We start from the raw sequence: 12,491 nt of genomic DNA, 5'->3' as shown, positions 1-12,491 counted from the left end.
AATCATTCTTTCTACAATTTTCTCCCAAATCTTCATAGTATGGGACAATATCTTCATACTTCTGTAATTTCTGCAATTCTGTACATCCCTTTTACCTTTAAAGATCAGCAAAAGAATGCTCTTCCTCCATTCATCTGGGATCTCCTCCTGTTGCCAGAGTTTCTTCATAAGGTCCCAGATGATATCAATTCCCTCCCTACCCAAACCTTTCCAAGCCTCAACTGGAATCCAATCAGTGCCTACTGCTTTCCCGTCTTCATTTCCCTAAGCACCCTTTCCACTTCTTCTCTGCTAATATCTTGCACCACTCCATTTGCCTCTCCATTCTCATATAAAGTTCTGGGGTTTTCTTCATTCAATAAATTCCTAAAATATACTTTCCATCTCTCCTTGACCCTTTCGTAATATTGTAATACCACTCCTTTATCATCTTTAATCAGTTTAATAGAGGTAAAATCTTTTGATGCCTTATCTGTTGCTTTGGCAATTCTCATCAACTGCCTTTCACCATCTTTCCTTTCGAAAACTTTATAAGCCTCTTCAAAAGCCTTTGCTTTCGTAATAGCCACCACCTTTTTAGTCATTTTATTTGCCGAATGGTTTCTTTATCTTCAGGCCTTCCCATCAAATCCCACCTTTTCTTTGCCTCTTTCTTTTGTTTAACTGCAGATTGCACCACCAAAGTTCCTTTCCTTCTGACAATCTCTTCCCTGAAGTGTTTCCCAAAACCTATTCTCCAACTTTCAAAATTTTCAACTTTCACATGGTGGTTGCAATTACTATTCAGCAACCACCATGTTTGCATATCATCCAGAAACTGGATTTCTTTTAACACTTTTACCTTAAACTCTTTCCTTAATTCCTTCTCTTTCAATCCCCACCATTTGATCCTTTGTTCAATCTGGCTAACACAATTCTTACAATGGCCCATAAGAAAATCACAATCCACCAGGAGAACTTTATGTTGCATAGCAACACTTTCTCCATTTAACACCTTACTGTTTCTCACTTCACTCATATGTCTCCTGCGGCACAAGAAAAAATCAATCTGGCTGGATCTTCCTCCACCCATGTAAGTAACCAATCGATTCGCTTTCTTCTCAAAGTAGGTGTTAGCTAGCGTAAGGTCAAAAGCCACAGCATAATTACCTAGTCTTTCTCCCTCTCCATTCCTTTCTCCCACACTCCAACTCCCAAGAACTCTTCTATCCGCATTATTCCTCTTCTCAATATGACCATTTAAATTGAAACCACAGATTAATCTCTCGTTCACAGGAACACACATTATGACTTGGTCAAGATTTGTCCAAAAGTTTGTCTTTTCTTCTTCTCCACTACCTGGCTGAGGAGCATACACACATACACAATCGTAATGAAAATTCCACCAATGTCCAACTTAACGCTCATAATTCTATCACACCTTTGTTTAACCTCACACTCTGTCTTTTAGAACTTTATCAATTACAATACCAACTCCATTCCTTCTTCCCTTATTTGCTCCACTCACAAACAGCTTGTACCCTTTAAGTTCTTTAGCTTTACTTCCTTTCCATCTTGTCTCTTGCAGGCACAAAATGTTCACTCTCCTTCTTTGCATAAGATCAACCAACTCTCTACTCTTCCCATTCAATGTTCCGATGTTTAAATTACCTATTCTTATACTTGTCTTCTTCCTCTTCTCTTTCTGGACTAACTTCTTTATCTGAATCCGTCCTTAGTTCAGTAGCCCCAACTCATTTGACATAGTTTTTGGGAGACATGACTGCACATCACTTCGGGGGGACATCCTAACACAATTATAACTTACTTGTAGTCTAGCAGACATTCCATGTAGTTTTGGCATAGGTTTTATAGCCGGATGCCCTTCCTGATGCCGACCCTATTTGTTACAAGACTAAATATATTTATTATAAACATTCCTATATTTACTATATAATACATAATAAATTGCTACAACTATGTGTGTATATACAGTAGAGCGTCGATTATCCGAAAGTCAATCATCCGAAAGAATTCCAGTCAGCAAATTTAAATTTTCGCCAGTGCTGTGGCGCTGCAATCTTTGGCTATGTCTTGGGCTACTCAAATATTTTACGTTTTTGATACTAAATTAACTTCTGAAGTATAATTTTTTATTGTTTTTATATTTTTCAATATATTTATTTTGTTTGTACAAAATAAAATATAATTTTTAACGATACAATAGTCTTCGTTAGGCTTAACATCAACGAAAATTCAACGCGAAGCGACACGCAACGGAGAAAAATGTCAAGATGGGATAAATTAATATATTTTTTCGTACATAATTGGTTATCCAAAACATCGATCTTCTGAACGATCGATCTTTCCCAATTGATTCAGATAATCGACGCTCTACTGTATTTGTATATATGCATATGAAAACTTCAATAAACTTCATTATATATTTATTCACCTGTTCCATGAGTAAGAGACTCGGTCTCAACAGATATGTGCCTTTTCACTCCTTTGTTTTTAAATTCTTCTTTCTTTGATAGTTCTTTCTTTATCTGTTCTAAAGCTTCTTCATTAATCTGCAACCCATATTCATGAGACTGATCTTTTCTTTCCTGATGTGAAGAAACTAACGAAGAGCATCCACTTGTAGATGCAGAACCATCACTGTTGTCTGAATGATCATCACCTAAAATGATTATAGAATTAATTTTAGTATCAATGTAAAGGCATAAAATTTATATAAATTATTTTAAATATAATATTAATATGCCATAGCACAAGTGAATAGGAAATCACTGCCTATATAAAAAAAATTACATGCCTCTCATCAGTTTTTCACACTGCAAGATTAAAACTTTGTTTACTTTCCCCAACTATAGTTTTAAACTCAGTTTAAATTAAAATCATGGAATAATAAATCTTTACATGATTGCTTCTTGTTTTCTTTTAAAATTGTTAGAAGCAAGCATAAAGCTGGCTATAAAAACTAATCAATGATAATAAATCAGTCTTTATTGACTACAAAGGAAAAGAATATTGGATTATTTGTCCCTCATCATTCCTTTTTATTCAATATATATATGGTTAAACCATTAAAAGTTTTGAATTACAATTCTAAATATTTACATATATCCATTAAAATACATTAAAATTAATGTTGCCTGGAAAACAATGTTATAAAAAGACTTTCTTTGTCTTCTTCATCAATATGAATAAGTTCATCTCAGACTATTAATTTATTTTCTCCCAACGTTTGCTTGGTATTGTTTTCTCTTACTGCCTTTGCAACTTTCGAAATTGATGCAGAATCCTTAACTGCTATTAGATCTTGATTTTAAAGAATGCTTTTACAATACATAAAAGCTTAGCATGAGATGTTGATACCATCTTTTTGTTGTTTAGCAAATGAAGACACAATTAGACACATTTAGGTTAAATAATAACTTTATTGCTAGATTAAGTATGTACTGTACTGTACATGAGTATAAAGAAAATGTTTTGTTTTTAAATAAATATTGTTAGGTAGCATTTTTAATGTTGACTTATTACTTGAAACAACTTAGTTCTATTGTTTCATTACCCTGTCTATGTATATATTCATTATTTATTTATATATTATTATTCATTTGTATGTTTGTCATTTTCTAAAAGTAAATCAGATTTTTCTCTCCAACAATATAATAAATTTAAAAATACCAAGAATAAAGTGAAAATTATATTTTTAAAAGAGAAAAAAACTCATTGATACTGACAAGATTTGAAACACCAATCTCCTGATTACAAAACAGGTGCATCCTTTATGGAGCCACCAGTCAGTCTGTAAATTGTAAAAATGCTGAAACTTTTAAGTGACTATGCAATTTCCAACTTCAGATTTCTTGTTTAATTTTGAGTAGTGCACATTGCGAAAACACTATCCTCACCAAGTTTGATCAAAACTGATGACCCAAATGTCATACCAGTCATTCATTTAGGGATATCCCAATATTGCCAATACCAATACCATATTAATACTTTCCTTAGATACTGAGTACTTTTGATCTGATACAATATCAATACTTTTCCTTGGGTATCAAACCTGGTATTGTTACATTTTTCACAGACAAGTAAGATCCGATTGAAATTAGATTTTGCAGTTGAATCCAAATCTTACACTATTTTTAGTTAAATTAAACTTTTATATTAAATATGAATGACCAAAATCAAATAAATTTATTACATCAAATTTCATTTTCAGAATCTATATACAGAATGCTTATAGTTCAGATTACAGGTATAAAAAGACAGTTAGGTTTCAAAAAAAGTGCCATGTTATGTGAATCCGTGCTATATAAAATAAAGGACTAGTGAAAAATACAGGGTTAGATCCCAAAAGTTAACAAAAATATACTATTCCTTTTCATTAATAAGACAAATATGTTTATGAAAGCAACAAATAATTAACTAACAACCACAATTAATAGAACCATATGATGCATTAATATTAATTTTAGTTAAATGAGGACATTTTCTTTTTACAAAGTATCATTGTCATCTGAGCTTTTTTGTTGATCTTGATCAGAAATATCTTATTTTTATCATAAAAAACTTTTGTGGCTGACAAAATAAACATGTGTTGTCTTTGAAACCATGTTTGATAAATGTATTGGACTTCGAACGCAAATGTGAGTTTTAAATAAACTCTTGGCTTTATTTCCATCTCCTTTTAACTGATTCAACTAAAAGGAAATGGAAATAAAGCCAAGTGTTTATTTAAAACTCACATTTGAGTTTGAAGTCCAAAATAAAAATATGTTACTAATCAAAAATTCTCTCAGTAATTTCCTTTGTAGTCATAATAAAGCTTGTCTGATCTACCATTGTTGGGTTCGTGTAATAGTTCTCCTAAGGAACTTACTTTTAAATATTTTTAAGTTTTCACCAGTCCTTCCAGTGTATTTGTTCTTGCATAATGGTTGAGCAATATTTTAATGTTTGAGTAATAAATAAAATAAATAAATATTTTACTTAGTTTATCAAAAACACAAGCACAACATTAAATATTAAGAAAGATATATTAAATGTGGCAATATTTATAGGTTTATTACTCAGAAATTCAATATTGTACATTAAAAATGACTACAAATCAAAACCAACTACAATAATCAATTGAGAGAAAGGTGGAATTATTGAATTATGAAAATTAGAACAAATTTCTATGATTTATAAGTTGGCTAATTGTACCATATAGGTATTAAAACAAATACATTGATAGTATTGTGTACAGGCACAATGAAGTGACGTTTTTCTCAACACTGGGCTATTGTGTACAGGCTACAACACTCATTGTGCCTGTACACAACAAGCAAATACAACACGGTTTCGACAACATCAACATTGATAGTAATGTAAACATGAACTAAGACAAGAAAGAAAGATGTGATAAGCATCTCAAAACTAGGTAATTAACACTGATAAATTCAAAAACAGTTTTAAAAAACAGCTACAATTAGAGTATAAACAATACAAAAATATTTAAAGAAATTTGGAGTGAGGTCACAATAATCCACAAAGAGAGATTATTTAACAACTGTTCCTAAATCATTTAATGTAGAATTAATGGGTTAAAAGCAACACAACACAGGCAATCTGCCATGGAGGGATACCTCCCAGAACTTTCTAAGAGAAACTGGCTCCTACTAAGGTGTTAGACACAAGAAGAAAACCAGAAAACTCCATTGGTGAGATGTGAACCCATGACCAACTACCAGTGTTCAGTGGTTTAATTCGCTTAGCCACTGGTAGGTCCTAAGTCATTTAAAATATAAATGTATGAAGCAAGCAAAAAAATGTATTAAACACAAGAAGTAAACTCACACATTAAAATATAGTGAAGCTTGACAACCAAATGCTTTTGTTAAATTTTATCATTTAACATCTTCAGAATTAACATTTAGGATAACAAACCACTTTAAATCAGTAGTATAGAATAAAGATTTGTTTTCAAATGATAGAACCAGATTATTTATTAGGCTAATATTTGGCTAACTAATTATACAAACATAATTTGGACTAAAGGTTGGTTACACAGCCATTTTATAGCATGATAGTCTGGCTCTATCATTTGATTACTACTTTAATTTAGGCTTAGTTTAATTTCCAGATTAACTCATTCCACATTAACCCACACCAATGCAACATTAAAATATTGAAACTTACTTGAAATGTTGAATGCTTACAGAACAATAGCTCTTAAACTAAACAATGTATAACATTAAAATTTGGCAGGTGAAGAGAAGACACATTACAGTATTTTTTGGAATTATCAAATTTGAGAAACAGCAATTATGCGCATGTGTAATTACATATGAAAAACCAGGAGAAATATTGCCACCTTACACACGCAAGCATGTTTAAAAAGAAAGGGCATTTGCTCATGGATTAACAGTGATTTATAGAAGATGCTATATATATAAAAGACTGTTCAATTCTTAATTTACTTCATATCAAAGAATAAAAATGAAATTCTATTCCAATCCAAATGCAAACTTTATAGCAAAATAAACACTACTAATGCATTCAAAATATTTTAGAAATTTTCACAAGAACTTTACCAGATTAATAAAATATCAACAGAAAATCATTAATAATAGTAATAAAATAGGTTTGAGTTAGGCTATGCCTTTATCTTCAAATAAAGGCATTATAATTTCTACTAAAATTACAGATAATGATAAAACCATTATTACTCCATTTTTATAAATTAGATTTTGGAGTTTAATCTGAAATAATGATTGTTAATGATATCAGATACAACAAAGATCTGATCAATCAGAATGTTTTTATTTTAAAATAAGATTTACAAAACCTTAGAGCTTCAAACATTGATATATATATATATATAAAGCTTTTACATCCATTTCATGATAACTACAGACATACCTTGTTAATCAGAAGATTCAGTTCCAGATCATTACCATAAAGCAAACCTTTTTTCACTTACCAATGAAAATAGACCCAAAGATATAATTTATACCATCATTTATTAAGTGTGCAATAGAATTCAAGTAAGGAACTTAGCAAATGAATTCTCTGAATTATAGAAAGTATGGAAATTGGGCTGTGTTTACACTGCTGACAACAATTACAAAAATTGATATTTTTATCATTTATCTTTGTAAAATGTTCACACCAGTTGTGATCATTGCTTTTCTTCTTAGTCATCTGCTGTTCAAAAGTTACACAAGATTCAACATTTGTTATTATAATGGTACTGACCAATCAATGTGAACTTCCCACAATTCTCTTTAAACAAGATAGTGGAGTGGCTAATCTCATGTGTTAAAGAAAGAGGATCTATGAAGCTTAATAGATGGTCAAAAGTATTTAGAGACATACAAAAATAATTAAGAAATCCTTTGATGTCTTTTAATTGTCATTCTTAAAAAAAAGCATGAAATCTCGTGTTTTTCTCTCAATATTAATAGCTCTGATCCAGCACTGATGTTTGATACTTTCCTTATCATCAATTATAAATTCAGCTGTTGACATCACAGAATTAACATTTTATTCTGCATATCCATTTTTAAAAATGACATGAGTTCAGTTCAAAAATGCAGAAATCCACAGAATGTTCTTAGTCTAATGTACAGTACATTGTGCATGCTCTAACACAAAAACTAATGAACAATGTGAATACTGGCAACAAACATGACAAAAAAACACCATCATTACTGTTTAGAATCTGTGATTATTGTCATTACAGGGTAAAAACAGCCTTAATGAAAAGTTTTATCAAAGGTTAATCCTGTTTAGCACAATACATATTGACCAACAGATCTACCTTTAACCAACAAGAGAATAAGCAGTTCTAAATTAGTCATAAAAGAATTTAAGCAGACAAACTCTTGCATTCTTTAATTTTATAAATTCAGATGTAGTCTGGAGTTCAAAAAGCTATCTTTCTCAGATAAAACATGTACCCATTACAGTTATCAGTCACAAATATAAGTTTAGGCCTCTTAGTATCCACAGAGCAGTTTAAAAAAGTTTAGAAGGCCCTCTAATAAAGATGTTATCAATTTGTTTAGGATCAAGCAGCTTGAATATATAAATAGCTCTGAGTAATATAAGCAGCACCTTTTTAGGTGTATTTTTCTTTACCTATGTATCTTAAGACAATTTAATTTATTTTTAAGTGTTTATTTCATGTTCTTAGCAAATAACTAACTGCTTTTTTATCAGATTATGATCATTTATTCTCATCAAAGTAATTAAAATATCAAATTATTGGTATTAACCATCTGAAGAGTGGCCAAAATACTTATTTTTGATGACTCTTCTTACTCTAGAATAAATATTTGTGAATCTCTCTTCATATGTTACAGTAAATTAGATTATTATTATTATTATTATATTTTTACTCAGTTTTAATTTTTTTTAATGCTAGTAGATTTTATATAAATAACAAATATTGCATGTCACCTTTACTTCATGAGAGAAACACATTTCTAAGATCAGTAATTCAAACTATTTGGATTTATTCCAAAAGTCCTGTTTAAATAAATGAAATAAGGCTGGACAAGCATCTGGACTTAAGCCAAATACTTGGGTTATCGACTAAAAGGTGTAATTAAAACCTAATTGATTACGAACATCTTTGTAATAAAAACTGTCATCTAAAATGATCCAATTCCTGTCAAATTATTTTAATGAATTAAATTTAATTTTTTTGCAAATGTATATTAACACAATTATACACAAAATAAAATAATAAAAATTCTTTTTAAACGAGTGATGAAAGTAAAGCAAAGCAACAAATAATTTAGAACAACAACAGATTGGAACTTACATATTAGCAGTTCTTTCTTAATGAGTGAAAAGTTCAAGTATAATATATTCTTGTGATAAGAGGACAAAACAACAGATAATGTTCATTTTGTTTCTGTTCTTGATTTTTAAAAGGAAATTTTTTACCATTTTTAGACGGCCAAGTAGATTATGAGGGTCAATGCAGTCATAGGGTAATTTGATAATGTAAAAGTGAATAAAAGATTACCTCTTTTTCAGGATACTTAGTCTGAATTTTATTAATATGTCAAATAATACAGTAGAACCTTGAAAACTCGGTCTAATGTGGACCGAAGGGTAGCCGAGTTTGTGAAAATGCCGGGTTATCGGGAATGGGGTTAAAAAAAATAAGTACGAGTGTTTCCTCAGAAAATACTGTACTGTACTTGTATGTATTGTTTACTTGAGAATACAACAGAGAATAAACTGCCCAAATACCCTTAAACAAAGGAAAAGTACGTCCTTTATGAAGGCATAGAGCCTTTACTACATGAAAATGAAAATTAATGAATACACTGTGTACAGTAATTTACCTGATAAGACAGACCTCAGAAAAATACTTTATGAGAGCTTTTATACTTTTATAAAGCTGTCTATAATGAAAATTAATTAACTAAGGATTTTTTTGCCCTGCCAGGGTGTGGCCAAGTTATCCGGAGTGCCGGGTTATCGAGAGCCGAGTTTTCGAGGTTCTACTGTATTTATAATATTAAATATTAAAATTATTGTTCAAAATTATAATTATTATTTGAAATAAAGTAATTAGAGAAATTTGTGTAAATAACTAGATATCTACAAAATCACTGTATTATAATTAATTGGTATTTTACAACTGATTTTTCAGTATTTTTTCAATTCTAAAATGCCACAATTGTAATATACACTATGAATTTAAAATTAAACTGTATAAAAATTCTTCAATCTACAACATAATAAATTTATCTATAGATCTGAAAGTTATATTTTGGTTTAATTGATAAAAAAAGATAAATGTAATGTATTTATCAAACACTATAGTATTACATCCACACTCTTTTGAATACATAATACATTTTCTAGTCAATGTCATAATTCAATCTAATATATTTTAATTGAGGAATAGAATCCAACTTTTAGTTAAATTCAATAACTAAGTATTATGAATGTATATAATTGAAGCAATAACAAGATAAACAGAAATGAAGTTTGTCCTTATGTAAATAATGACAACTATGACACAACTTTCCTTTCTGCAGTTGTCAAACTGGTTTTTTTTTGGATCATATGTAAAGTGCTATCAACTGTAGACAGAGAGAGAGAGAGAGAGAACATGTCCTAATTTCAGAGACATTCATTAAAATATAAAAAAATGTGCATCTTAGATTGAGGAAATATGTTATACAATGTAATATTTAGTAATAATTTATAACTTCTGCATAGCAGTTTTATAATTTGACTGTAACTAAATAAATTAAAGGATTACATACCATTTACAAAAGACTGATGAGTTGATTTTTTCTGTAGTTTTACATTATTTCTTAATGTGTCACTTTTTAATAAATTAGATGTTTTTCCTTGAGTAATCTCATTGTAATTGTCAGTCAGATCTGAAATTTGTGCTTTTTCTCTCCTCCTCTTTTCTTGTTCTATAGTATATGATGAATAAGTGGGTCGTTTTTCAGGCATATACATATTTTTGGATGATTCGTTCCTAACATTTAAGTATTTTGACGATTCACCTCTATCTGATATCTTCTGATGATTTATCTGATGCAAAGTTTGTTGTGATTCTGTATTATCTTCTGAATTCTGATTCGCGGGAGTCTGAGACACACTTGAATCCGATTTGTTTGAAGAATTGTATAATATCCATGACGGCACAAACATATCTTGCAGTGTTGATGCTACTTTCTGAAATCTCGTGTTTTTCTCTCAATATTAATAGCTCTGATCCAGCACTGATGTTTGATACTTTCCTTATCATCAATTATAAATTCAGCTGTTGACATCACAGAATTAACATTTTATTCTGCATATCCATTTTTAAAAATGACATGAGTTCAGTTCAAAAATGCAGAAATCCACAGAATGTTGCTTAGTCTAATGTACAGTACATTGTGCATGCTCTAACACAAAAACTAATGAACAATGTGAATACTGGCAACAAACATGACAAAAAAACACCATCATTACTGTTTAGAATCTGTGATTATTGTCATTACAGGGTAAAAACAGCCTTAATGATAAGTTTTATCAAAGGTTAATCCTGTTTAGCACAATACATATTGACCAACAGATCTACCTTTAACCAACAAGAGAATAAGCAGTTCTAAATTAGTCATAAAAGAATTTAAGCAGACAAACTCTTGCATTCTTTAATTTTATAAATTCAGATGTAGTCTGGAGTTCAAAAAGCTATCTTTCTCAGATAAAACATGTACCCATTACAGTTATCAGTCACAAATATAAGTTTAGGCCTCTTAGTATCCACAGAGCAGTTTAAAAAAGTTTAGAAGGCCCTCTAATAAAGATGTTATCAATTTGTTTAGGATCAAGCAGCTTGAATATATAAATAGCTCTGAGTAATATAAGCAGCACCTTTTTAGGTGTATTTTTCTTTACCTATGTATCTTAAGACAATTTAATTTATTTTTAAGTGTTTATTTCATGTTCTTAGCAAATAACTAACTGAGGACAGTAAAAAAGCAACAGNTGAAGAAATGGTAAAAGACAGTGTGTGTCAATCAGTGAGCAGTTACAGTGCACTGTGGTAGTGTTCTTCATTACAACATGGCCCAGAGACAACATTTGGATGACTTCACACGGGGAAGAATCATTGGGAGACTGGAATAAGGACGAAATGCGATGAGTGTAACCCAGGAGTTTGGTATAGCTCACAGCATTGTTTCACGTGAATGGGGAGCGTTCCAAACCACAGGCACTGCTGCCCAAAGGAGAGGAGGTGGTCGGCCACGTTGTGCAATAGGCAATAAGGGACCCATGTTAATCAGCAGGTGCAATTGCAACCGCATTTAACAGGACTGCAAGGCACACAATCTCATGCTCGACTGTGGCACAGTGACTGCGTAGGGTGGTCTCTTTGCCCAACGACCAGTACATTGCGTTCCATCAACACCAGCACATCGGCAGCACCATTTGTGATGGAGCCAAGAGCATAGGGACTGGACCAACGAAGAGTGGGGTCGCGTGCTCTTCTTGGATAAGAGCAGGTTCAGTCTGAGTAGTGATTCTGGACGTACCCTCATATGGCGAGAGGTGGGAACACGTAATGCACCCAGGAACATTGTCGAACATGATCACTTTGGTGGTCAAGGTGTTATGGTATGGGGAGGCGTGATGTTGCATGGGTGTACTGACCTCCAAATCTTTGAATGCGGAATGTTATTGTGACACTGTACTCCTTCCCAATGTGCATCTTTTCAGAGGTACATTCAGCCCTAACTTCATTTTTATGGATGGCAATGCTCGACCGCATCAAACAGTGCAAGTGGAGGAGTTCTTGGAGCAGGATGATATTCGGCAAATGGACTGGCCTGTCCGTTCTCCCCGACTTAAATCCCATTGAACACGTGTGGGATGCGTTGGGGAGACGTATTGCAGCATGTCCACATGCACCAACGACCATCCAGCAGTTGTCAACTGCACTAGTGGAGGAGTGGAATGCCCTACACAGGAACTCCTTACCA

General features: G+C 31.7%; 1 protein-coding gene across 1 annotated transcript in view; it reads right to left on the bottom strand.

Annotated features, from left to right (window-relative positions):
- LOC111618240 (nuclear pore complex protein Nup153-like) overlaps positions 1-12,491 on the bottom strand; it is a 96,650-nt gene that overhangs the window by 62,943 nt on the left and 21,216 nt on the right. Inside the window, exons 4-5 of the mRNA XM_023359723.1 lie at positions 10,272-10,701; positions 2,435-2,662 (exon numbers count right to left, since the gene is read on the bottom strand). Coding sequence (XP_023215491.1) covers positions 2,435-2,662; positions 10,272-10,701 — 658 coding nt within the window. The remainder of the gene's footprint in view (positions 1-2,434; positions 2,663-10,271; positions 10,702-12,491) is intronic.

Source organism: Centruroides sculpturatus, unplaced genomic scaffold (genome assembly GCF_000671375.1).
Source record: "Centruroides sculpturatus isolate CEXI.00-Female unplaced genomic scaffold, Cexi_2.0 scaffold205, whole genome shotgun sequence".
NCBI lineage: Eukaryota > Metazoa > Arthropoda > Arachnida > Scorpiones > Buthidae > Centruroides > Centruroides sculpturatus.
The sequence above is the reverse complement of the archived record's forward strand: the minus strand, read 5'-3'. Positions and strand labels throughout refer to the sequence as shown.